The 27,465-nt window shown below is 39.4% G+C and overlaps 1 protein-coding gene across 2 annotated transcripts in view; it reads left to right on the plus strand.

The window, feature by feature from the left end:
- The first annotated feature begins 2,295 nt into the window (after positions 1–2,295).
- The window catches only part of MAP4K5 (mitogen-activated protein kinase kinase kinase kinase 5), a 110,303-nt gene continuing 85,133 nt past the window's right edge, over positions 2,296–27,465 (plus strand). For both annotated transcript variants that reach the window (XM_049767044.1, XM_049767053.1), the window contains exon 1: positions 2,296–2,409. In XM_049767044.1, the coding sequence (XP_049623001.1) occupies positions 2,299–2,409 (111 nt within the window). In that variant the 5' untranslated portion in view covers positions 2,296–2,298. The remainder of the gene's footprint in view (positions 2,410–27,465) is intronic.

Genomic DNA, 27,465 nt, shown 5'->3' on the forward strand with positions numbered 1-27,465 from the left:
ACATACGCTTTGTCCAAAGAGCATGTAAGTCTGAATTTATGTGCTCTAAATAAGTGCCCTTTGTGTAGGGAGCACAAGAAAATACATATATTCCCTGTCCTGGTTAGGTGTGAATTTCTACATGACACAATTGATTCAGACCCAAAAACAGAACTGAGTTGGCCGTTTAAAGTCACATGCCACCTTCTACAGCTCCGTAGGATGTGACTATTCTCAGTGACTAAATGCTGTGGTTCAGTAGTGACTCTTCTGTTCCAAACCTCTTCGTGGCTCTGGAAATAACGTTGCCAGTGGACATACATCTGACAACTTAATTTCTACCTATAGAACCAGCCTGAAAAACAAAACAAAACACAACCGTGAAAGTGCTTGAGAAGTTACATCCTGGACTGTTAAATATTCTGTACGTCTTGAAGTATTGGAGACACTTCCTATTTGATAATTCCTTTATCATCCTGCACAGTGCTTTGTAACATACGACTCCCCCTTTTATTATTACTTTTTTGGGAGGGGAAGGTGTGTCATCCTCAGCTCCTCTCCAAGCCACAGGTGAAAGACAGGGAGATGCTGCAGCTGAGTATGCAGGTCAGAAGCTACTGGGTTTGCCATGATGATGGCCAACTCATGTCTCCCAACAAAAAATCATCTTGTCTGTAGGGTCCAAGAAGCAATTGTGTAGGAAAATAAAGAACAGGGAAGCACAGGTTTTGAAAGGATGGACACCCATCAATCAATTCAGTGCAGTGCTATTTACAATAGCCAGACTCTGGAAACAACCAAGGTGTCCAACAGATGAATGGCTACAGAAACTGTGGTTCATATACACAATGGAATACTATACAGTCGTCAGGAGAGATGACGTCATGAAATTTTCCTATACATGGGTGTACATGGAATCTATTATGCTGAGTGAAATAAGCCAGAGGGAGCTAGATGGAGAATAGTCTCACTCATCTATGAGCTTTAAGAAAAAAAAAAAAAGACATTTTTGCAATAATTCTCAGAGACAAAAGAGGAGGGCTGGAAGGTCCAGCTCACGACATGAAGCTCACCACAGAGTAATGAGTACAGTTAGAGAAATACCTACATTGAGATCTATCATGATGAATGAGGGAAGTAGGAAGCCTGTCTAGAGTACAGGCAGGGGTGGGGTGGGGAAGAGGATTTGGGATATTGTTGATGGGAATGTTGCACTGGCGAAGGGGCGTGTTCTTTACATGACTGAAACCCAACTACAATCAAATTTGTAAGCAAAGTGTTTAAATAAAGATATTTAAAAATAAATAAATTCAGTGAAGCACTGAGCCTCTGATTCCCACTTGTGATGTCACTGCAAAGCAGCAGCAGCAGCAGTAAAAGAAGCTCCTGGGTGCTCCCTGCTTGCTTTAGTGCAAAGTCAGATGTCTTGGGAGTCAGCCCCGACTTTCGTTTCGGGAAAATTCCATGGGCGACGGGTGGTGCAAACGGGCAGCGAGCTGTCCAAGTCCAACTGGTCCCCACGGAGAGCGCTTTGCAGAACGGGCCGGTACAGTGGGGTGCGCTAGGCCTGAGTGCTCCGGGGAGACGCTCCCCCACTTCCGAGGGGGGGGATCCAGCCTCCAGCGTACCCAAGCTTGGAGCCTCAAGCGTACCCCTTTCTTTTGGGATCCCATAGTGGGGTGCAGCCCATCCCACCCATCCCGTCCACCTTCCTCCAGCTCCCCATCGTCGCCCTCCGAGTCTACCTGTCGGATCCTCCCGACGCCCGAGTCGAGGTCCGCCAAGCCCGACTCCACGGTGCCCCGAACGGCGGGGGGCGGGTCGGGCCCCGTCCTAGCCGAGCCCGCCGAGGCCGCGCCGGGAGGGCAGGAGAGCGGGAGGGTGTCGTGGCCCAGTCCGGCCTCGGGGCGGCGCTGTGGGCTCGCGCTCGGCAGGACCGGGCCGGGCCGCCCCTCTGGGCGCCGGCCGACCCACGCTGGCCTCCGGGAAGGGAACGTGTGTCCCGGTGACGCAGCCGCGGGTGGGGACGGCGGGCGGCGGGCGGCGGGATCCGCGCCTGCACCGCGGGCGGGCGGGCGGAGCTGGGACGCAGGCGCGGTGAGCGCGAGTCGGGCCCGGGCGCGGCGTCGCTCTGCAGGACTCGGCCAGTCCACAGCGGGAGCGGGGCGGCAGGGCGAGAGCAGGGCCGGGCTGTGCGGTGCAGGCGGGCGGCCCGGGCAGCTCCATGGTGCGCGGCGGCGCGGCGCGTCCTCGCTAGCGAGCGCTCGCGGGCTTCGGGGCGCTGCGCCCGGGCCCCGCTCGGTGTCGGCCGGCGCGAAGATGGAGGCCCCGCTGCGGCCTGCGGCGGCGGACATCCTCCGAAGGAACCCGCAGCACGACTACGAGCTGGTGCAGAGGGTCGGCAGCGGCACCTACGGGGACGTCTACAAGGTGAGGCTCGGCCTGGCCTGGCCTGTCTGTGCGGGGTGCCTGGATCGTTGCATCTCGGAGCCCCCTCGCTCCCCGCGCGCGGCCCGGCTTTCGGGGAGCAGAGCTTTGCTTTTTCGTTTGGCATCGCCACGGCTGATCCCCCTTGTTGCAAGATCGCCGCTGAACTGTTGGGGGGGAGCATAGAACGTCTGTCTTTTTAGGCCGGGGTCAGGGGAGTTCAGAACCACTCCTCTCCCTTTCTGGATGGCTTGCACCCCAGACTGGGCTCGGTCCAGTTGCCGTCTGGAAAAAAAGAAATGCTTTGTGGAAGACCGGTGAGGCCGGAGGGAAGATGGACATTTGCATTCCAACTTGTGTTTTGTGGTTGGTTGTGTTTTTTTTGAGTCGCAGACAGTCTCTTGTGGGTGTGCACAAATGCTATCAGATGTGGAGAGGGGCCTTTTTTTGTGGCGTCATTCCTATTTGGTTCATTCTTCGACACATACAAACACACACACTTTGCGACACGCACACACACACACACACACACACACGCACATTCCCACTTTAGTGCATTGGGTTTTAATAAGATTCAGGACCCAATGGCTGAGGCTCATTCTAAACACACACACACACACCCATTCCACACTTTAGTGCATTGGGACTTAATAAAATTAAGGACCCAGTGGCCGAGGTGGGACTTAATAAGATTCAACACACACACACACACACACACACACACACACACACACACACACACACACACACCCCACCCCCATTCCCCCCCACACACCCCCCACACCCCCATTCCCTACTTTAGTGAATTGGGCTTTTCTAAGATTCAGGACCCAGTGGCTGAGGCTGTGTGTTGTCTTTGAAATTTGGCCCTTTGTATGATTTGAGCCTCGTGAGTGAGCTACTGTTCTTCATTCGAGGATCTTTAAAATTAGCAGAGGAAGCCAGCTATGAATCCTTGAAATGCAGGAGAGAGATTGGTTCATGCTTCTTGTCTCCTCTGTTCCAAGAAGAGAGCCTGAATGCAATGGAAATGGGTGTGCAAGGGGAAATTTAATTTTTTGCTGCCGCTTTGTCTGTGTTTAATTAATATATATTTAATTTGTACACAGAGACACACACACATTCTTCCAAACACCCTGAAATGGCCTTGTGTCATATGGGTAGGTAATTAGCAGATTCCTCTGGGGAATGCTGTTGTTTTGTGCAGGTGGTAATAGGGAAGGAAGGAAAGGATCTCTTTTTTCCTACTTTTCTGCTTTTGTTTAATATCCTGCCTATTAATAGTAACAGTTCAAGGTAGTGTTTATGATAGCTCTTACACTGAGTGAGTCTACCGAGGTGAACTGTAAGGAACAGGCTTTTATTTAATTTTTAATTAGTTTAACAGGCATTTAAATCATCTCTCCTTGGCTCTATTCCAGGTAAAGGATGTTGCATTGTGAAGAAGGTCCCAAGCTCTTGCCTTGTGAATATCTTTGACTTCAAAGTGTCTATTATGATAGAATCCTCTGAATCTTTGTGTAGAATTAGAGATAGTTCATCCATCTTATGGCATACTTAAATTGAAAACTTCTCTTCAATGGCCTAAGTTGTCTTTTCACTTTTAGTCATCTTGATTTTATGATTCATGGATTAGACCAGCCCAGTGCAATTTATGCTAAAAGTACACTGGTCTGAATTCCTGTTTTCTTCCTTAGTTGAAGAAATTTCCAAAGAGTTTTTCCCACAAAAATCTTGACCTTTGGAGAGACACTCAGTAGGCTGGACCATTGAGTCCCCTCAACACCCCTGGGGACAGCCCAGAGCATTAAGCCAGGAGTTATCCCCTCACCACCCTCACCCCCCACTGCTGAGTGTGGCCCTTCACCCAGAATCCTTGCCTTCACTCTTTTTTTTTTTTTTTGGTTGATTATAGAACTAAAGCATCTGTCTGTTTTAGTGTTTTAGTAATAGGGAAAACAAAGGTTCTATGAAAGGAACAGCAAATGCCTCTGGTTCCCCCTTGGTGCTTCCCTGCCCTGTCTCTCTTTCACAGCTACTGAACTGAGAATTCAGGATGCAGCATTCATCACTAGGCACCACTCCACCAGCTTCCTGTACATTCAGGCTCCCATATACCTAGATGTATACTCTAGGTTAGACTTTGATTCATATATGCTTAAAGACATTTGTGATTCCTTGTCTTTTGTTTTCCTTCTAATTACCGGGAATCATCTTTCACCTTCATTTCCCCCAGTTTTTAATCTACATGTTCATGAAAATCTTACTTAAACAAAAGTCCTCCAGGAAGTTAAGTAAGGCTTTCATGAACATGTAGGTTTAACCAGTTCTTCCCCCTGATCTTGCCAGCCTGACAGCTCTTTTTCCTCCCGGGTTCTTTTCTAACCATGCTGTGTGCTTGCCTTTCCTTAAGCAAAATAAACATCTTCCCATGTTTGGGCCTTTGTTCTTGTAGTCTCTGTGGTCAGTTGAGCTTTCCCCAGACAGCCACTTGGCGTTCTCCCTTCCCTTCTTGATTTTAAATCTCCATTTTTTCCTGTCCTAATTTATTTTCTTCTTTGTGCTTATCATCATCTAGCATAAAAACACTTTACCTAAGTTTGGCTTGTTTTGTTGTTATTGTTATTTTCTGTCTCAGTGCACGGATATACTCCAATAGGACAGAGGATTTTTTGTTATTGTTGTTTTATTTTCAGTTTTCATCTGTCACAATATCTGAAATTTTGTCAGGTATAAACTGAGTGCTGTCTAAAAATTTGATGAATGAATTAAGCCAGGAGAAGAATGATAAACAGAGGATGATTTCACTTACCTGTGGAATATAGAATAACTGGATGAGGAAATGTAATGTAATAAAGGGGAATACCTAGGTCACCAGAGTTTACAGAGAAGGAAAGAAATCTAGGTGGGAAGGAAGGTGAGGAAGGGAGTAATGGGGAAATAAGAGTCAGAGCTTTGGTTATATTGGTGATATTGCAGAGTGGCATAGCTATAAATCCAAACCACAGACTCAACAACACCAAAAAATGACATCTAAACTGCAACCATCAAACTTTGTACTGTGCCTGTCAAAGTGGCAGGAATAAGGGTGGGTCAGGTTGGGGTGATGGAGAATAGAAACTTTGGTGATGGGAGTTGATACTGGTAGTGAGATTGTTGTTGAGATATGCCTAAAACTCAACTGTCAATCGCTTTATAACTTTATATAAAAATTTTGGGCAAATGAAAAAACATTTTGATGACTAGTAATTTTAGCACCTAGTTCTTTGAACCTATGCTTTTTCTATATACCACTATGAATTTCTATATTATCTGTTATATCCTGTATCTATAGCTTATTATAAGTTATTTTACTCTAAGAAAAATAATTCTGAAAACTTTCATTAGCATATTTAATTTCATCGAATTCTTAATAAGTTTTGCTAGTATATATTAATGCCCTACTATGCCTTAAGAATGTAGTAGCCCATAGTGCTACTAAAGGTTTGTTTTTTTTTTTTTGTTTTATTTTGTTTTTGGGCCACACCCGGCGATGCTCAGGGGTTATTCCTGGCTGTCTGCTCAGAAATAGCTTCTGGCAAGCATGGAGGACCATATGGGACATCAGGATTCGAACCAACCACTTTTGGTCCTGGGTTGGCTGCTTGCAAGGCAAACGCCACCGCTGTGCTATCTCTCCGGGCCCGTGCTACTAAAGTTTTTAAACTCAAGCAGTCAGCATAATTTTACTATTTATTACTGTGTTTCTGATGAATTGAAAATCCTAGGATGTTTTATAAGTATTTTTGATCAGTGATATAAACTGGCAAAATTAAGCACAATGAAGAGCCATATTAGTCATTTAATTAGATATTATCCCTCCTTTTTTTTATTAATACCTGAGCTACATTTTCCTTCTCATGATGTTTTAGATTAAACACAGGGTCTCACATATTTGTACAAATAAGGCAAGTGGTTTATTCCTGAACTATTTTCTTACCCTTTGAAGTAGAAACTTTAAAAGGAATAGAGCTGTCAGAGACAATACGTTCAGGGATAGTTCCTGTAGATCACAAAATGGACTACAACTTTGGGATTCTCTGAATTATTTTCATATTCTTCAAAACCACAGATCCCCTCTGAAGCTTCTGTCTCTTTCCGGAGAATCCCTAAGAGGGAAAAATTCTCTCTTAAACTGGTTATTCCCTGGTTGAAAGAAGAGGAACACAAATATTCTTTAAAATAGACTTTTAGAACATAAAATCTTTTGGAGTTAAGTAGGGCAAATCATTATTGAGAAGGAAGGAAATGATGGAGGATAAGAGACAAACTAGAAAAGCATGGAATATTAGTATGAAAGAAGATTTCAGCTGAGCAGATTTTAGTTTTAATTGATGTTAATTTTCAAATCTGCAAACAAGAAGAGTGTGGCTGGGAATTTAGTGCTCTGTCTTCAGTGATTGAGACTGTTATCACATCTCAGTACAATTCGCAAGGAACAGTACAAGCCATTTAGGTAGTGTTTATCTAAATATTTGTATTAAAATTGTTCCCTGTGGAGATTCAGAGAACTTCTAAGGATCTTTTTATTTTTTTGTGAGATGATTAATTTTGAGTAGATAAATCCAGTGTATTTTTTTCCTGGCTTAGAGTGCTTTTTTTGATTAATTGTGAAAATATGGCATATTTAGCTATAGGAAAACTGAGAGATACTTTTTGCTTGTCGCTGTATGCTCAGTAAGTATTTGTTGAATTGTACTAGTTGTAGGAATTTACCAGAGATAAACATTGTTAGTAACTAAATATGGTTTATAAGTCAGACCTTTTTATTTGTTAGTTTTAAACTAATATGTTTCTTAAAATGGCTTTTAAAAATTAAATTAAGATCAGAATTTTCTTTTTCTATTTGACTTTAATAATCAGCATTTTCTCTACCAATAAGTGTTCTTCAGAATTCTCCCCCCCCCCACACCTTTTTATTTTATATTTTAAAGATTTACTTTTATTTTCTTCTTATTTCCTTTCTCTGTGCTTCTACTGCTGTTGTGATGACCAGTGGTTTCACATGCTTGGTTGTGGCACTTACATAATTAACCACAGTGGTTGTCATTATTCGGTTGTGGTGCAAATTCTAATTATGATTGCTGAAGATCATTGCCCTGCACACACTCATATTCTGTGGAGTTCACTCTTGGCTGCAGTGCTTGCCTTTGTCGTTTTGGGGATGGGGAATAGACTTTGGGCCACTCCTGGCTCTGCTCAGGACTTACTCCTGACTCTGCTCTGGGATCACTCCTGACAGAACTCTGGACAGTATGTGGTGCCAGCAATCAAATGGGCTCACCTGCATGCAAGACTAGCATTAACATCTTACACTACTGTATTATTTCTCTAGCTTCAGTGCTTGTCCATTTTTTTCAGGGGCGCTAACTGGAGGTTGCACACAATATAGTTGTACACACCTGGTTGTGAAGTAGAGATCACACTCTCTTGTGACACTGGAGGTTAAAGAGAGCAGGTCTTTGCCTGTTCGAACTCAGAGTTTTACACTTACAAGTCAAGCACTTTTGCCACTGAGCTTCCCTTGTCCCCTAAATGCCTTTTTCTTTTTTTAAAGGATCCATTGAGCAAAACATTATCTGGTACTCATTCTAAGTTACCTGGTTGTTTCCAGTTAAATATTTTTTGGTAATGAAAATTCATGTCAAAATCTTTGTCTTATGGTCTTATTTCTTCCACCGGTTTCTTTGAATGCTAGGTGAACTGGTTCTTAGCTTTCTCCTTAGCTTTCTCTCACCTAAGTCAGCAGTCACAGTTCTGGAATCATTTTACGTGCTTTAACATATATCTCATGATCCTGTTTTGTAGAAATGAAGCTTGGTGACATCATAAGACTTCTTTTTTTTCTAATTTTTTTGTTTGCTTTTGGGGTTTTTTGGGCCACACCTGGTGACGTTCAGGGATTACTCCTGGCTATGCACTCAGAAATCACTCCTGGCATGGGGGACCATATGGGACGCCAGGGGATTGAACCAAGGTTTGTCCTAGGCTAGCGCGGGCAAAGCAGATGCCTAACCGCTTGCGCCACTGCTCTGGACCCAACATCATAAGACTTCTGCAAGTATTCTTCTACTCAAGAATATATTGAGTACTAGCTCTACATTAGGTTATGAAAATGCATATACAAGAAGAAAGTGCTCTATCAATAAACATATAGCTTAGTCTGACAAGCAGACATGAGAATAGCTATCATTTAATGAGCCACCGTAGAAGTGAAGTGGAAGAAAAAATACCCAAAATGGTCCTTTTGTTCTATTTGGTTTGGGGCCACACTCAGCTGTGCTAAGGGCTATTCCCAGCTTGATGCTCAAGTTATTCCTGCTCAGAAAACCATGAATGGTCAGAGATTCAACCTAGGATTCCAGGATGCAGAATATGTGCCCAGTCCTTTGAGATAAATATCCCCTCCACTCCTCACCTTCCAAAAAGGTCTGTCTTTATTGGTGATAGGGAAAGGGTAGAGAGGTGAAAGAACTATAGTGTGAACCTGGGAAGATTAATAGAGGAGGGAGGTGTTACTGGATTTTTTAAACTAATTTATTTTGGATGGGAGTATTGGGCCACATCTGTGTTCAGGGCTCACTCTCTCAGCAGTGCTTACAGGACTGTTTGTTGTTCTGATGGTCATCGCATGCAAGGCAAGTCCCTTATCACCTGTACTATCTCTGGTTCTCAACTATACTTTAAATGCAGGATGGGAAAGGTATTTCATGCTGTGAGAATAGAATATGCAAGTGCTTGGTGGTTTGAGAACCGTGGTGAGTTTTGAGAGTTCCAATTCTGCATTATGACCAAAAATGCCACAGTGGACAACACAGGCTATTTTCTGGCAGCAAAGGGCCAGACAGTGGAGCTTTTATGTTATAGAATTTGAACTTATTCCCATAAAATGAGGAAATAGTTTAGGAGAGAATCACTACAGTTACAGAATAATCTAGTTTTGGGTTTATGTGAGCCTGTGAAAATGACAAAAACAGGTAGTAGATGTCATGTTCAATTTCTGGCTTTGGTGGCAACGTTGGTGCCATCAATAGAATTAGCAAATACCACATTTGGGGAGTTCGAATTTTGTGTTTGGTTTGGACATATGGCATTGCATAGGTGGATATCTAATAGGCGATAGGAAATGCAACACTGAGCCATCATTGAGCCATCTGGACTGGGGATACAGGTTTGGGAGTCACTACTTGATAGATAGGGTGGTACCTTTTGAGTGGAGTGAAGTCACCAGGGAAATCCGGAGGAGAGTTAAGGAAGGAATGCCATCTTAGAGTGGTGGCAGAAGAAAATTTTATGTTGAAACTCATAGCAAGGGTTTCAAGACTTCATCTTCCCCATCTCCACATCTTTAGTTTTTGTGTTGTTTTTTATTTGTTTGTTCGTTTGTTTTTTGCCACATCCAGCAGTACTCAGGACTTAATCCTGGTCTCTGCTCCGGGATTACTCCAGGCAACCATATGTGGTGCCAGAGATTGAAGCCTTGTTGACCACGTGCAAGGCCAGCAGCCTACCCACTGTATTGTAGCTTTGGTCCCTAAAGCTATGGTCCTTTCAGGTTTTTTTGAGGCACCTGTTCATGATAGGACTTTATTCATATGGTGTTCGAACACCATGCTCTCGGCCATAGTGTCCATTTCCCTCCACCATTGTCTCAGCATCTTCCCCAACATCCTCCACATCCCCTGCCTTTGGTAAGTTCAGCTCTGTATACCAGTTCCCAAGTTCTGTTGCTTTGACTCATTTGCTATTTTCTTCTTTATATTCCACATATGAGAGATTATTCTGTATCTTTCCCTCTCCTTCTGGCTGACTTTACCCTGCATAATAAGGTTTAGTTCCATCCATGTAGCAGCAAACTGCCTGATTGAGTCTTTTTTTTTTTTTTATATGGAACACCAAGTGGTGTTCCAATTGTGTGTGTATGTGTGAGTGTGTGTAGCACAATTTCTTTATCTAGGCATCTATTCTTGGATGTTTGGGCTGTTTCTAGAACTTGGCTTTTGTGAATAGTGCTGTGGTGAGTATCAGATAGCAAATGTCTTTTGGCCGTAATATATATTTTTTTTTTTGGTTTTTGGGTCCCACCCGGCTGTGCTCAGGGGTTACTCCTGGCTCCATGCTCAGAAATTGCTCCTGGCAAGCACGGGGGACCATATGGGACGCCGGGATTCGAACTGATGACCTTCTGCATGAAAGGCAAATAAATGCCTTACCTCCATGCTATCTCTCCGGCCCTTGGCCGTAATATTTTTGGGCTCGTGGGGCAGATGCCAAGAAGTGGAATTGCTGGGTCATATGGAACTCAGTTTTTTTTTTATTTTGCTTTTGGTTTTGGGGCCTTACTCAGTGATGCTCAGGGGTTACTCCTGGCTATGCATTCAGAAATTGCTCTTGGCTTGGAGGGCCATATGGGATGCCAGGAGATCAAACTGCAGTCCGTCCTAGGTTAGTTTGTACAAGGCAAACACCCTACTGTTTGCGCCAAGGCTTTGGTCGGAACTCAGTTCTCATATTTTTGAAAAGTCCAAGACTGAGTCAGTTTACATGTTCACTAGCAGTAGGTTAATGTTTCCTTTATACACTGGTTGGTTGTTTTTGTTCTTTTTACTGGCTGCTGGTCTCGCTAGTATGAAGTGAAACTTTATTATTTTGTTTTTTATTTTCTAAGAGATGAATAAAAGCATTTTTCTTATATCCCTAGACATTTGTATGTCCTTTTAAAGGAAGTGACTATATTTTTTCTTTCTTAAATTGCATTTTATTGTTACATTTTTTTTTCAAATACTTTATTTTGGGTATTAACTTTTTGCCAGATGTGTGATGGGGAAATATTTTTCCCTGTCTGTGTCATGTCTTTTTAGTATAGTCATTGTTTCTTTTGTGATCAGAACTTGTTAATTCGATACCCTTTTACTTTAACTGGAATAAAGAAAATTCATTAATCTTCAAAACAAATTAATCTGAGATTTTGTGTAAGTTCTCCTTTATTCTCCTTATTTGTAGAATAAAGCCTTAGAATAATACACTTTTGAAGCCCTACCGATTCTGGTAATTTAGTGAACTTGACTTCATCATAATTACATTTCTCTGTCAGGTTTTTGTGGATACTATTTTCTTTTTCTAGAATACTCTTTTCTCTTTTATTTATCTTCTCCCCCCTACCCTTCCCTCTCTTCTCTTTTCAATGATGCATTTTAAAGGTGTTTTCTCTCCCTTAGATAAGGTTATCTCTATCTACAACATGATTTCTTGCCATTATTCTCATCATTCATCTTGACTCTCTGCTTCCTGCTCTATCAAACTGAATGAAAACAGGTTACTGAATGAATTGTCCTAGCACATGACACATTCTCAGTAAAACGTTTTGAAGGAGCATTACCTGATCAGTAGGTACAGTGTGATTAAGGAGTCAAAAGGAATCCTAAAAATAAGAATTGAGGTAAGGAAGGAAGTGGGACTGCTCTCCACACAACATAACTTGGAGGTGGAGTGGGAGTGAGGAAGAAGGGCATTAAAAGTTTCTTCTACTGTTTCTGGTCACACACACAACCTCCCCCCCCCCCCCCATTGAAATTGATTGATTGATTTCAACCATCAGACAGATGGCAGGCTGGAGACCTAAGAAAAGCCAGCACAGGACAATGAGGAACTTTCAGTTATTTTTTGTTGTTGTTGTTTTATTTTTTTCTTCATTTTTGTTTTTGTATTTGAGGGGGCACCTAACAATGCTCAGGGGTTACTTCAGGCTTTCCATTAACCAAAATAAATACTCCTGTCAGTGCTCAGAGAACCATATGGGATTCCCAGGATGGAACTTGGATTGGCTGTGTGTAAAGCAAGCACCCTACCCGCTGTATTATCACTCCAGTCCCCATCAATTACTAGCTTTTAACTTTGTATTATCCACGTGACCAGGATATTTCTTATTTTTCAGATAGAATTTTATAGAGAAGTAAATTAAGATAAAGAATTCAGGATAGATTGAGAATTTTGGGTAATAGGTTAAAAGAACAAACAGATGGGATCACTGGGTACTTTGGTTGGATATAAATCCTTCATTCCTTTGTCCCAGAAGTCGTTTCCATTGATTTCCAGTTCCAGATGCTCCAGTATGAGCATGATTAAGGTTGAGGCACACTGATGAAATGGGGCAGTGAGATGACAAAAGAGGAGGAGTATTTAATATTGAGGCAGTATTTAGAGAGACCTTTATTTTTTATTAATTCTTTATTTAAAACCTTGATTACAAATATGATTGTACTTGGGTTTCAGTCAAGTAAAGAACACCTCCCTTCACCAGTGCAACATTCCCATCCCCAATGTCCCAAATCTTCCTCCTCCCCACCCCACCCCCACCTGTAATCTAGACAGGCTTTCCACTTCCCTCATTCATTCACATTGTTATGATAGTTCTCAGTGTAGTTATTTCTCCAACTGCATTCACCACTCTTTGTGGTGAGCTTCATGTTGTGAGCTGGACCTTCCAACCCTCCTAGAGAGACCTTCTTACTGTTCAGGGTCTTTGTGATATATCAGGAAATAAAGTAGGAAAAAAACTTCTTCATGGAACTTAAATTCTAGTGGGAGAAAGTAAACAATGAGTAATAAAAATAAAATTGTATATAATATGTTAGAAAATGATTTAAAGATAGAGAAAGAAGAAAATCTTGAACAGATTAAAGGTGGAAGGGGCTTAAGGGGGGGAGAGTCAGGATTTCCCAGGGTATCATGAAAAAAAACGGGAGTAGAAGAGGGCCAGTATAGGCTTCATTGAGAAAATTAGGTTTAAATACTATGTAAGTTGGAGTTAGCCAAGTGGATAATTCAAAGTGGTTATCAGAAGAGCTCTTAAAATGATCTATTGTTCTGGATTGCCTGAACTTATCTTTCCAGCTACATTCTATGTTTGAGGGTTAGAAACTTATAGCTAAGTTTAAAAAATTAGAACTAAAACAATGTTTGCCATTATGCAACTTTTAGCTGTCTCTGGGATATGGGTCATTGTGATTCGGGGTAGGTTACCCATTCCTGTGTTATTTTTTAATATCTAACTGCTTATTGTGAAAGTAGATTTTCCAGATCTGTAGGTTCTTGAGAATTGTATGAAAGATTGGTATACAAAACTCTGAAGGTTAAGGAGGCAGAGTTTATTGGACTGTACAAATGGTTCTGTGTCTCTCTTCAAATATCCAGGCCTCTCCTTTTATCCTTGTACAGTGTCCTGTTCTGCATAGTCCTGTGTATGACTTTGGGTCCTATCCGTTGTTGTCTGCTCATCTCCAGTGTACAATGGTTTGGTCTTGTCCCTATGCCACTGTACACTTCCCTAGTCAGAAATCTTGTCCCTCAACCTTTCTTGGACTGTACTCCGACAGTTCTCTCTTGTCCTGAGCTAGCTTTCTTAAGTCTCCAGCCTACCATCTGTCTGAGTAGAAGACCCCTGCCTGATCCTGCCATCTGTCTGATCCTCTGAGTTTTACGTCATCCTGCCATCTGTTGAGGCACACGACCTCCCCGCTGCTGATTCTGCAGTCTGCCTGGACTTAAGAGAGTGAAAGTAGAGCCGAAAGATAGATGGGACAAGAGAAGGCTGGCCCTGACTGGGGGCTTTTTTTTTTTTACCTGCTGCCATCTCCCACCCCCAGCCATCCCATTATCTATTTTAATTGGCTGCCTTTTTGTTAGGTGATATTTAAAATGACCAACCAAATTCACCTGGAGCTCCACCCTTCCTCTTCCACTGTAACAGAATGATTTTGTTAATACTATAGTTCTTTCTTCAAATGCTAAGTCTTGACTTGCCTAATGGCCTCAAATACTAAGATGCCAGAGAATATGGAAGTATATTGCTGTTTCTTTCCCTGATACTTGGTATCAAAACATCATCCAACTTTGGGTCATGATAATATATTTTAACCATAAATGCTCTTTTTATTGTCTAACAGTCTGACATGAGAAACTATTGTGTTTTCATTTTGGGATGAGAGAGTAGATAATTGGGGTAATAGAGTAGCAGCAGAAAATGAGACTGTAGTTCAAAAATAACTTTTGAGGGCCAGTGTGATAGCATGGTGGTAAAGCATATGCCTTGCACACAGCCAACCCAGGAAGAACCCAGGTTCGATTCCTGACATTCCATATGGTTCCTTGAGCCTGCCAGGAGCGATTTCTGAGCACAGAGCCAGGAGTAACCCCCTGAATGCTGCCGGATGTGACCCAAAAACCAAAAGGAAAAGAATATTATTTGAAATTTTAATTTCGTTTAACCAATAAATATTCAATTAGATGCTGTGGGAAATGATATATAAGGTTGCTGTGAAAATAAAATTAAATAAAAAAAATAATTTGGAGAGTTTTTTGGCCACACCCAGGACTGATTCCTTGAATTTAGAGCCAGGAAAAGCCCTGAGTACAGCTGGGTGTGGCCCAGAAACCAAAAGGAAAAAAATACTTTGGCCTAGGTGAAAGGAGGTATAGGAAGCAATTGAACAGTTATATCAATTCTAGTTCCCACGTAGACTTGTAGATGAAACAGCCATAAGAGTACTATCCAAATCTAGTTCTTTTTACATAGTTCATTGTTTTGACTTATGTCATTTAATCATTAGTGTTAAAAAAAAAAAAAAACCTTTCCTCTTCCTTTTCTTTTTTGTCATGGTTGGAGATCATATTCTCTGCAGTGATTACAGCCTCATACTGAGAGGACTCATAGAGTCGGGACTCTACCCCTGATGAGTTCTATCAATTCCTCTGCTTTTTCTGTCATAGTGCTTGGGAGTGGGGGTGGGGTCACAGTGCCAGGAATGGAAGCCAAGGCCTTAACATACATGTGTGCCTCAGGGCTATTACCTTCCAGTTTTTGTTAAATACAAATTGGTTTAGATTTTTATTTCTAGTTTTGCTTTCAAAGTTAATAAAAGTTTCACTTCTAAATTGGGGTTTCAAACTACATACACCAGAAGAGAGACATGAAATTTATTAATGTGTTTTTAGAGCTTAATTTTCAATCTCAAAACTTCATCTAAGATCAGATAAATTGGAGTAATCTCTTTCCTGGCTATATTGTAACCAATGAGTATTTATACATGTTTAGTGTAGGTAAGACTAGGCTATTTCCTCTACTTTTTTTTAGTGGGGGGTGGGGAAATTGGGTTTTACTCTTGGTTCTGTGCTCAGTAATTATTCCTGGTGGGGCTGGGGGCACATGGGGTGCCAGGGATTGAACCCAGGTTGGCTGTGTGCATGGCAAGCACCTGCCTGCTGTACTGTCCGAGGCTATTACCAGTTATGTGACATACTATTTAAATTAAAGTCGTGAATTATTTGAGAATGGCAAGAGAAATTTAGATTTAATATATACTATGTTAAATGTCATAATGTCCCATAAGTTTTTAAGCAGAAGACGAGAATGCAGGCTGATAGCCTAGTCTATCCTCTGAGGTGTTTGTGCCTATGAGTCATATTGGCCCCCACCTTCCAACTTTTTTATAAAAATGAAATCGGATTAAAATGACTAAGAGTGACTAATGTTTGTGCAGCATTTTCATAATCAGTGTTATAGTGCTTCTCACAGTAACCATATGAGGTAGGTGGGACGGCTGTATTTTCAGATCTTAAAGATATTTAATATTTGCCCTCCAACTTACTCTTAGTCGGTAACATTTTAAGGACTTGAATCCAGATCTGTTGACTCTGTAATCTCTAGTTTTTACTGTAACAAGCTGCCTCAGGAGTACATATTTATTTATTTATTTGTTTATTTATTTATTTCTTGGTTTTGGGGCCACACCGAGTGACACTCAGGGGTTACTCCTGACTATGCTGTCAGAAATCATTCCTGGCTTGGGTGCATATGGAACACTGGGGATCAAACCCAGGTCCGTCCTGGGCAGTCATCCTGGGCAGTCGCTTGCAAGGCAAACGCTCTACATCACTCCAGCTGTGTGGAGTACATCTTTAAATTCATTGTCATGCACACAATCCTTCATACATATTGCCTTTTTCATAATAATTTCATACAAATTAGGGTCAAATGGTCCAATATAACAATTGACAACCTCACTCTGCTAAAAGAGGAGCAGTTTTGAAAATGCTTATCGGCTTTATGTCTCAACTTTAGTTTCAGAGACATTTTTTTTACTTGGCTACCCTGCTGGTCATTATTTAACTTTATTCATCTTTTTAAAATTGGACCCAGCTGTGATTTGCATCTACTATGGAAATAGCTTAGCTCAGTTATCCTCCAATGAAAATCTTTACTCGAGAAACTTCTTTTCCTTGGCTCTTGAATATTCTTCCTACCCTGCTTTTTCTTATCTTCCTTTTGATGGTACTCTAGATAAATTGTAATTTAGACTTAGTCCCCTATTTTAGATGCTAAACTGCTATTATAACTTAAAATAAACAAAATGGCAATTCTTTCAAACATAGCAGCATTATCTTGTTTCTTGTTTGCTGCTTTTTTGAGGGTAGGGCTTCCTGAGCAATGCCAGAGGGCCCATGGCCATGCCCAGTGATGCTTAGAAAAGTGGGCTGATGGTTCAGTACTTGCACATGGTGATATGATAATGCTTGGGGTCACCAGGCATCCAATGCTAGGGCTTCTCCTTCCTGGTGCTTGAGGAATGCCTTTGAGTCTCAGGACCCAACTTGAGGCCCTTAGTGGTCATATGCTTGATCCCTGCGATCTATCTCCCCCTACTTTCTTCTGTTTGTTTCTAGTTTAAGGTAAATAGAACCAAAGAGCTTTGTTTTATAAATCATTGTGTCACTTCTCACACATATGCCTTCTGTAATTGGTCTCTTTTTGCCCTTTGTTTTGAACACTTAAATACATTGGGAAAGAATCAAATGGGAGCATGACTTACTGTATTTTAGTAAATCTAATATTCAATAAATTATTAAAATCTCTGCATTTCATGTGGTCTTGCTTCTGTTGTAACAAATGGTACATATGCTTGGGTTTCTTACTAGATTTTTTTCCTAAAACTAACCTCCTATTGCTAGTTCTGCAATTGCATTGGTTTATTGAGTAGGTCTTGCCATTATATTTCCACCTTTTTTTTTTTTTGCCTCTGTGGAGGTAGGTCTTATTTTTTAAAAAAATAAGATGTTTGTTTTAGAAAATTAAGCCGCAGGAATAAATGAAAAAATTACCTATGTCTCCTTTACTCAGTTACTGGTGTTGCATATATCTTTGTAGCTCTTAAGGGCTTATTAAGCAATATGATAAATTTGATTATATACCAACAGTTATACCATATACTATATACTTAACATACACTATACAAATATCTGATAATGTATTTTATTTAATAATAAATCACAGCTTTTCATGTTAGTAAATATATGCATTTATATTTGCATATTAATCCTTCGTGTAATATTTTATCCATTTTTGTTGGTTAAGCAAATTATCTCCAGTTCTCTATTCAATGTTGTGATCAGTATCCTTAAATTTCTTAACATATATTTGTAGGATTAAATATTTAAGGGTTATTTTGGTTTGTTTTTTGTTTTGTTTTTGGTCATACCAGGTGGTACTTGGGGTTACTCCTGGCTGTGCGCTCAGGGATCAAACCTGCATTCGTGCTGAGTCATTCGTGTGCAAGGCAAACACCCTAGCGCTGTGCTATCTCTCCGGCCCCTAAATTTTCAAGTTATTTTAAGGCTTTAATGAATTTTAACCAGTTGCTCTCCATGAAAAGTTACTGTCAGTGATTGAGAATTCACATCTTCTCTACGTCTTTAGTCTTTGGGGTTTTTTTGTTTTGTTTTGTTTTCTGGAGTTTTGTTTTGTTTTGTTTTGTTTTGGAGCCACATCCATTGACGCTCAGGGGTTACTCCTGGCTATGCACTCAGAAATCGCTATTGGCTTGGCGGGACCATATGGGACGCTGGTCCATCCTAGGCTAGTGCTTGCAAGGCAGGATGCCTTACCTCTAGTGCCACCGTTCTGGTCCCATCTTTAGTCTTAATACAAGTTATTTCCTCTGTTTCTTTCACCACTAAGGAAAAGAATCTTCATTTAAAAAAAAATCCATATGTAATAGAAAAGGATTGGAAACTTCTTTAGTGACAAGTACCCTAACATTTGTGTGTTTTGTGTATGTCTGACTCTATTTGTGATCATGTAAACAGTTCTCAAGCTCTGAAGATGTCTTCTTGGTTTTGAGGGAAACTACCTCCCTTTGTGTGACAGGAAGCTACCATCCAGACCCATGTAATGGTGTTGAATGCATTTTTACACTTACTCCACAGAAATGAAGGATTCTTGGTCTTCTAGGGAATCTCCTCACCCAGTGCACATATTCCGCACCTATCTTGACAAATGGTCTCTACTAACATATTTAATAATAGATATTATAAATTTGGAGCAGTAGTGTCTTTTGGGGGTCAGTTAAAAATGTAGGTCTAAAATCTGTCCCACTAAAAGTCAGATAGGGCAGTTAAATACTTTATAATTATTGGCTGTCACCTTGCCACTACTCTTTCAAGTTACTGCTGTTTAAGACTTGGTCAGAGAATAAAATAATGAATGACTAATAGTTACTTAAATTTTTAATATAGAGGGCAAGTGGTGGCTCCTCCTATTTTTGTTCAGATAAATTTGATAATATCTTTGGAAATGATTTCCTTGAAATATAGATAATGATTTATATAACAAATAATAGTGTTTTTGTCTCTTTCTCTCAAAAGGATATTTAATAGAAATAATTATTTTGCTCTTGTCAGAGCATTTTCCTTAGAATATAACTCCTGAGAACTTATTTTTAAAATTTAAAAATATAGTGATTTTATAGGATTAAAAAAAAAGAAAAAATCAGCTTTAAAGTCATATTCCTTGTAAAAGCTACTTTTGTTGGATGTTAGCTTTTGACCAGAGCCTCAAAGTAATTAGTACCTGAAATGGAGGAAGTAGTCTGGGATCTCTAATATGATGAGGAAATTAGCTTGTTACATCATCTGTAGAAGAGAGCATTTAGATTTTTACTTTTAAAAGGTTAAATTAGAACTTAAGTTGTAGATAGTTAATAAATTCTGAATGACGAAAGGATGTATTGCACATCATTATTTATTGCTGCAATGAGTATCATAGCTAAGATTTGGGATCAGCCTAGGTGTCCAGTGACAGATGAATGGATAATGAAGATGTGGGCATGCACACAAGGGGGATACTTTGCAGCTGCTAGAAACAATGGAATTATGCAATTTGCTGAACCTGGTTGCAACTGGAAGATACCATGTTGAGTGAAGTAAGCAAGAAGAAAGAGAAACACAGGATAATCTCACTTATTTGTGGCATATAAAATAATTGTGTTAGGATATGTAATGTAGTAAAGGGGGAATACCTAGATCACCCTTGATTCACAGCCAAGGGAGGAAAAGGATATTAGAGAAGAAGATGAGAAAGAAGTAATAGGGGAACAGGAGTCTGGGCTTCGGCTATGGGAATGTGGGAGAGTGGTACAACTATGTATCCATAGAGCAGACTGAAAACATGAGATCTAAGTTGAAATCACAGAACTTTAATGTGCTTGCCCATTATGCCACAGAAAGAGGAAGTTGGTTTCAGGTTGGGGATGATGGATTGATTATGTGAGCACTGATGATGGGAGTTGACACTGGAAATGGGATTGGTGCTGAAATGTTGAATACCTAAAACTCAATTATCAGTAACTTTCTAAATCACATGTTTTTAAAATTAAATACATTTTTTAAAAATCTGAATGAGTCAATGAATTTAGATATTGAAATTTGTCACATGGTAGGATGGGAATAAATTAAATTATCTTAACAGACTCAAGCTGGGACTTGCTACAAGGAAGAAATTATAGAAAAGAAGTAGATTTTATGTATCTTTAAAAAGCTTTATATAGCATTAACATCATAACTTAAAATGAATATCAGATTAACCAAATGAAAATGAAAAGGGTTACACTTTAGAAAGATTTAATTAGATGAATCAGGGGCTGGAGAGATAGCGTGGAGGTAAGGCGTTTGCCTTTCATGCAGAAGGTCGGTGGTTTGAATCCCGGTATCCCATATGGTCTCCTGAGCCTGCCAGGAGAGATTTCTGAGCATAGAGCCAGGAGTAAACCCTGAGCACTGCTGGGTGTGACCCAAAAACAAAAAATAAAAAAACAAACAAACAAAAAGATTTAATTAGATGAATCAAAAAGTTACTCCAAAATGGGATTCTAATAGAATAGTACATAGAATAGCTTTAGTTGTATTTATTTTCGATATCCCTTAAGTATGGGTGTCTTTTAAGATTATGTTCTAATTCTGCATACTCATTTTATTCACTTCCCTAAAAAGTATTTATGCAGATCTCTCCATTTTAATGGAATTGTATGTGTGTGTAGTTTTGGGAGTAGTTTTTAATTTGATATAATCCTATTTGTTATTTTTTGCTTTTATTTTCCTTGTCACTGGAATTGAATCATTAAATATACTAGTGAAGCCAACATCATATAATTTTTTTACCTTTTTGTCTTCAATGTGTTTGTAATTTTGGGTCCAACATTGAGGGGTTAATGTTTTTAAGTTTTGTTATTGAGGAAATGTTGCAGTAGTTATATTTAGTTTTTTGCTTTTTGGGCCACACCCAGTGATGCTCAGGTGTTACTCCTGGCTATGCACTCAGAAATAGCTCCTGGCTTGGGGGACTATATGGGACGTGGCGGGGATCAAACCACAGTCTGTCCTAGGTTAGCCGCCTGCAAGGCAAATGCCCAACCACTTGCGCCACCGCTCTGGCCCCAGCAATAGTTAATATTTATGCTTTTTAAAAAATAATGTATTTTTTAGGTTCTCCTAAAATTTATTAGCATACATTTGTTTATAATGATTTCTTATGATTCCCCCAGCATTTCTGTAGTATGTTTTACTTCTCCAAGAAACAAACATTAAGTTGGAAATCTATGCATGCTTATGTTTATTGTCTGGAAGTATCCAGTGAAAAACGAATGAGTAAAAAAGTTGTGATTCAGTTTCAAAAATTGGAGAGAGAGAGAGAGAGATGGAGGGAGGGAGGGAGGGAGGGAGGGAGGGAAGGAAGGAAGGAAGGAAGGAAGGAAGGAAGGAAGGAAGGAAGGAAGGAAGGAAGGAAGGAAGGAGGAAGGAAGGAAGGAGGAAGAAAGGGAGGAAGGAAGGAAGGAAGGAAGGAAAGGAAAGGAAAGGAAGGAAGGAAGGAAGAAAGGAAGGAAGGAAAGGAAGGAAGGAAGAAAAGAAATGTCTCCCTAGAGGCAGACTGGGGGTCTGGGGGAGGGATATTGAGGACATTGGTGATGTTGAAGGGAGGTGTTTGACTGAAATGCAACCCTCAGACATGTTTGACTGAAATGCCATGAACAATTTTGTAACCACGTTGCTTAAATAAAGTAATTGTTTAAAAAAGTTGTGGTTCTTATCTACAATGAAATATTATTCAGCTATGAGAAAAAATTTAGTCATGCCTTTTGCCATGGATGAGGGTGTCATGATAAGTGAAGAAAGAAAGAGAGAAAACTACTCACTTATATGCTAAATGATGCATACCCTATATTTTGGTATGTAAAAAAAAAATCAAAGGCATATACAAGAACAAATCTTTAGTCTGTTAACAGAACTGAGGTCTCCAAAGGAAGTGTGAAGGGAAAAAAATCGATTTTATGAACATTGGTGATAGAAGGATATTGGGATGTTGGTATTGTATTGGTAGGTGTGATATGGTAACATATAACATATTTTAAAGGAAGTGAGGAAAAAAGACTTGATTTTGTATTTAATCAACTAAAAGGACATAGTAAATATTTTTAAATTGAATGGATCTGTGAAACAAGGATGATGAAGTGTTTTTTATTAGACATGATTATACCTGTTAAGCTTCCATATTAATAGTCTAAATGGATTTGAATAAAGTGAGATTGTTAAAGCTCTATAAAATATAAAGGTGCAATTTTGTCAGTCAGGATAAGAAAAGAGGAGTAGCAAAGAGTTTAAATTATTATTGAACATTTAAAGAGTGAGGAGAAAAATAATACTTATGAGAAGTGGAGAATCAGACCTAGTTAAGAAATAGCATGAGGTTTATTTTGTGATTTACCACCATTTAATTGAAAATATTGCAAATGTGGTTTCAAAATAAGATTAGAAAATAAATTATTCTGGAAATTTTTATTCAGTAACAACTATTCAGTACCAGTAGGGAAGTAGGTACTTGGGATTTAGGATGTTGGGGTGGAATACATCTAGTGATGCTCAGGGTTTTTTACTCCTAGCCCTTTGCTTAAAGACCTCTCCAGCACTGCTTGGTATAAAATAAAACCCCAAGGTTTGTGAGGTCACCCCATATGCTGTGTTTCTAACCCCTTAGGCAGTTGGATCTGAAGAAGTAGGGGTAGATGAAGAAATAATAAACCAAGCCAGTCAGGAGAGAATAATGGCATCAGTATCTTCTCCTGGCTTCTGCCTCATGGTGTCTTCAGAGCCAATGGCCAGACTCCTCTTTCTTTATTAAGCCACTACTCATCCACCAGGAGGAGGGAAGTCAAGAGTAATCCAGGTAGGCTTTTATATATCAAAGGAGAGATTTACTGGAAAGAGGAAAATGGGGAGCACTTTTGTTTTGGATTAATGGCTGGGTGTCATCTTACAACTTGGGAAACCTTATGGGTGTTGGGCATTGAATCTAGTTTATGTGCAAAGCAAGTACCTTCCTTCTTACTTTCTGGCCTCAATAATTAGGCTTAGTCAGAGTAATCATAAATTCAGATTAGGATTTTATTAGACTAGTATGATTGAGGGAAAGAGGGAAGAGAAATTTTTGCAAAAGAGTGCTTTATAGAGTGATTGATAATAGAAACCTACCAGTAATGGATAGTTGTAAAAGAATGCATTGGACTGCTAGAGTGAAAGAAGCAGTGGTCTAGAGAACTGGAGTAAGTGATCTGAAAGGGAAAGTAGGAATTACCAGAAAAGACAATGCTGAAATCACAATTCAAATTAGAAATCAAGGAAGGAAAAGTTAGAGTATTTCTAGAGGTTGAAGTTTGTGAGATGGTAGCTCAATAGCCAGAGCCACTGAGCCTACAATGAACAAGGACAATGGCCAAGAGGTTAGTAGATAAGAGTTACAAGAAAGAAGTGGGTGATAAACTCCTGAACCTCGAAGAAATTATACCCCAACATTCTCTTTACACTTCTATGTTTCATATGAAATAATTTTTCTTCTTTGAAATGCCCATGTTTTTCTCCAGTTAGTACACTTTGCCTGGAATGCTACCTAATCCTTTATGCACAGACATTCCTCCCTCCCAAGAAAGTCATAATTCACTCAACTTTCCCTTTCCTGTCTTCCTCCCTCTCATCTTCCTCTTCTTCCCATGTTTTCTCCACTTACTCTGTCCCTCCCTTCTTCCACTAGCTCTTCGTCTTTTATGGATCTTATGGTGAAATTTATTCCATTTTTATTAATTGACTTTCCACCTGAAATTTTCAATTCTTAATGAGTTAAATAGGATCTACGCAACATAAAAATAATTCAGTGGTCTTTTTAACATTTGATGTATTTAGGTCTGAATATTAATGGATCCATAACTCCCTGAAATGAGTTGGGCCTGTGTGTATATATTGGGGGGGGTGGGCATCATGCAATACTTGGGAGGCTATATAGTGCTGGGGATCTAAGCTTACACATGCCAAAGATACCGTCTAATTTGTGGTACTATCTCCCCAGTCCCAGAAATATATTTAGATTCTTTTTTATGAGGCATTGTGGTTCTTAAGTCAGTTCCTTTAGTAAACATAAAGCAGGCTCCTCCAAATATTATGTTACAAAGTTAAAAACAAGAATACTTGAAACTATCACATTAGTTTGCCAGATATAGCAAGTTATGAAAACATGTATAACTTTGGATTGTAGTGTGGAATCAAATAGTTAAATTTCTGAAAGATCTCTTTAGTATTGAATCTGTAAAGTCTCTGTTTAGATTTTTTTTTTCCCCTGAAAGCCTCTTTGCCTTTCATTATAAAAGAGCCTGGTACTGCTTTCTGTTTTAAAAATCCAGCTGGAAAATTACAGAGTATGAACATTTGCCCATCGGTTTTTATTTGGAGAGGATAGAAATGTCTTAAAACTGAAGACTGACATTTAAGTATTTATCCTGTCATTCAGAGTTAAAAGTTTTCTGTCAGTGCTTATTTGGTATGTTTTGGTAGGTTTTTTTTTTTTTAGGTTTCAGAAGACTCATATTTTTTTATATAAATTAATGGTAATTATTTTTCCAGAACCAGAGTATAATTGAAAAGCTTACCAAATAGGAATTGTTATACTTTTATATATTAAGGGAAAACTGTATAGCTTCGATCATTTTTTATTTATCTAATTTATAAATTAGATATTTATAAATAATTTGTTTTATAAATAAATTTATAAATAATTTATTTGTAATTATAAATAATTTGTTTTCTTCTTAGTGTAACTGGGTTTTATAATATCCTTTTTATTTTCTTTTTTTTTTTTTTTTGGTTTTTGGGCCACACCCGTTTGACGCTCAGGGGTTACTCCTGGCTATGCGCTCAGAAATCGCCCCTGGCCTGGGGGGACCATATGGGACACCGGGGGATTGAACCGAGGTCCGTCCTATGCTAGCGCTTGCAAGGCAGACACCTTACCTCTAGCGCCACCTTCCCGGCCCCTTTATTTTCTTTTTTTTATAAAAACAGTATCCTTGGTTCTGAGGCTTCATTTTTTGTGTGTTCACAGGAATCCAATATTTATTCTAATTATAAAAATGGATGAATACATGTTTTTTTGTTTCTTAGTATTTTACATATTTTTAGTTGTGGTGAAGGTTGGGCCATACTTGGTGCTTAGGGACTCAGTGCTCTGAGTCATTCTGGAGGTACTTCAGGGTTCATATGTAGTTGTGGGAATGAAATCAGGATTGGCTGCCTATAAGCAAGCATCTTTTTTTTTAATAATATTTTTTATTTAAACAAGCAAGCATCTTAATACCCTACTATCTCTCAAACCCTGAATATAAACCGGTATCTTAAATATCTGTATATTTTAAAAAATAACTTGCATATTTTAAAATAATAACCTACAAACTAATTGAGCAAATGCTACATAAGTACTTCCATTCATACATGTACTTTTCCATTTTGCATCCCATATTTTGCATCAAATTAATACATTTATTATGACAGTTGAACCAGTATTATATGTTATTTTAGTCTTGGTCATGTAAGATTCTCTCTTCATGATGCACTTTTGTATGGGTTTCACCAGAACTAGTGACTTGTATCCACTATGTCTGAAACATTTCTTCATTTTAAAACTCATTTGTTCTTCGCTCTTCTCCCAGGCCCTGATGGTCATTACTCTTTTTCTTTTTTGGGGGTGGGGTGGGGGGTTTAACCTGGCAGCGTCAGGAGTTACTCCTGGCTCTATGCTCAGAAATCACCCCGGCAGGCTCAGGGGACCATATGGGATGCTGGGATTTGAACCACTGTCCTTCATACTATCTCTCCAACCCCACTCAAATTTCTTTATGTATAGTTTTGTTTATTTTTGAGAATGTCTTGATAGTTGGAATCATGTGTTATGTACCCTTTCCAATCTTTCTTCTCTTGCAAAGAGATTTATAATTTCACAATATTTTTGTGGCTCTTTTAAAAAATGATGAATAACAGTAATAATATTTCCACTGTATGAATGTAGCATGGTTCATTTCTTTTTGTTTTGTTTTGTTTGTTTTGGTTTTTGGTTTTAGGGTCATACCCAGATGTGCTCAGAGGATATTTCTGTCTATACTATGGTGTTCCAGGGATCAAACCCATGTTGGTCGCATGCAAAGCAGACACTCTGCCCAGTATGCTTTTATTCTGGCCCACCACAGTTCATTTCTATTTCCTGATGATGGACATCTTGGTTTTCTTCCAGTCTTGGCAAATTATGGCTAAAGTTGACTATTAGCATTTATATGCAGATTTTTGTTAAGACATGTTTTTAACTTAGTTGGAAAATGCCAGAGTGTGGATTGTTAGGCTATATGATTAGTTTATCTTTACATGGGACTACATGAATATGTGTTGTTTGGTTTTGGATTTTGGGTTGTCACACCCAACAGTGCTTGGGGCTTATATCTGGTTCTGTGCTAACAGACCACTTCTAGCAGTTTTCAGGAGATCATATATGGTATCTCAAATTGAACCAGGGTCATGGTCATAGCAGCTGCATGGAAGACAGTTTCTTAATATTTGTATACTCAATATCTCTCAGGCCTTAGATATGTGGTTGAGCACATGGCTCATATGTGTGAGGCCCTGGTTAGAGACCTGGCACTGAAAATAAGTTTTAAAAGTTTTTAATATAAAGGTGAGTAGGTGGTATGAATAAAATCTGGAAGCACATACTGTAAAAGCATCATTTCTTTTTTTTAATTATCTTTTTTATGTTATTATTTAATTCATAATATGTGTTAATTCCAAAATACTTATTGATTTTCTATTATATTAATTATTTCTAATTTTCTTTTTTTTTTGGTAGTTGCTGGTTTTGATTTTTTGATTTTTTTATAAGTTATCTTTATTTAAACACCGTGATTACAAATATAATTGTAGTTGTATGACTACAGTCATGTAAAGAACACCCCCTTCACCAGTGCAGGATTCCCACCACCAATTTCCCGGATCTACCTACTCCCCACCCCACCCACACCTGTACTCGAGACAGGCTTTCTTTTTCCCTCATTCATTCACATTGTTATGATAGGTTTCAGTGTAGTTATTTCTCTAACTGCACTTATCACTCTATGTGATGAGCTTCATGTCATGAGCTGCTCCTACATGGGAAGATGGGGGGAAATAAGGGTTGGGACTGAGGCAGTAAAATATTAGGAATGAGATTTGTAGGGCAGCATCAAGGTCACAATACAAGATGGATATTATGGATATATAAAATATATGCATACAATACTATCAATAGGAAAACAAGGAGAAAAATTTCCAGTGACTGTCCCAACATAAACC

The sequence above is a fragment of the Suncus etruscus genome, chromosome 2, assembly GCF_024139225.1.
Source record: "Suncus etruscus isolate mSunEtr1 chromosome 2, mSunEtr1.pri.cur, whole genome shotgun sequence".
Classification (NCBI taxonomy): Eukaryota; Metazoa; Chordata; class Mammalia; order Eulipotyphla; family Soricidae; genus Suncus; species Suncus etruscus.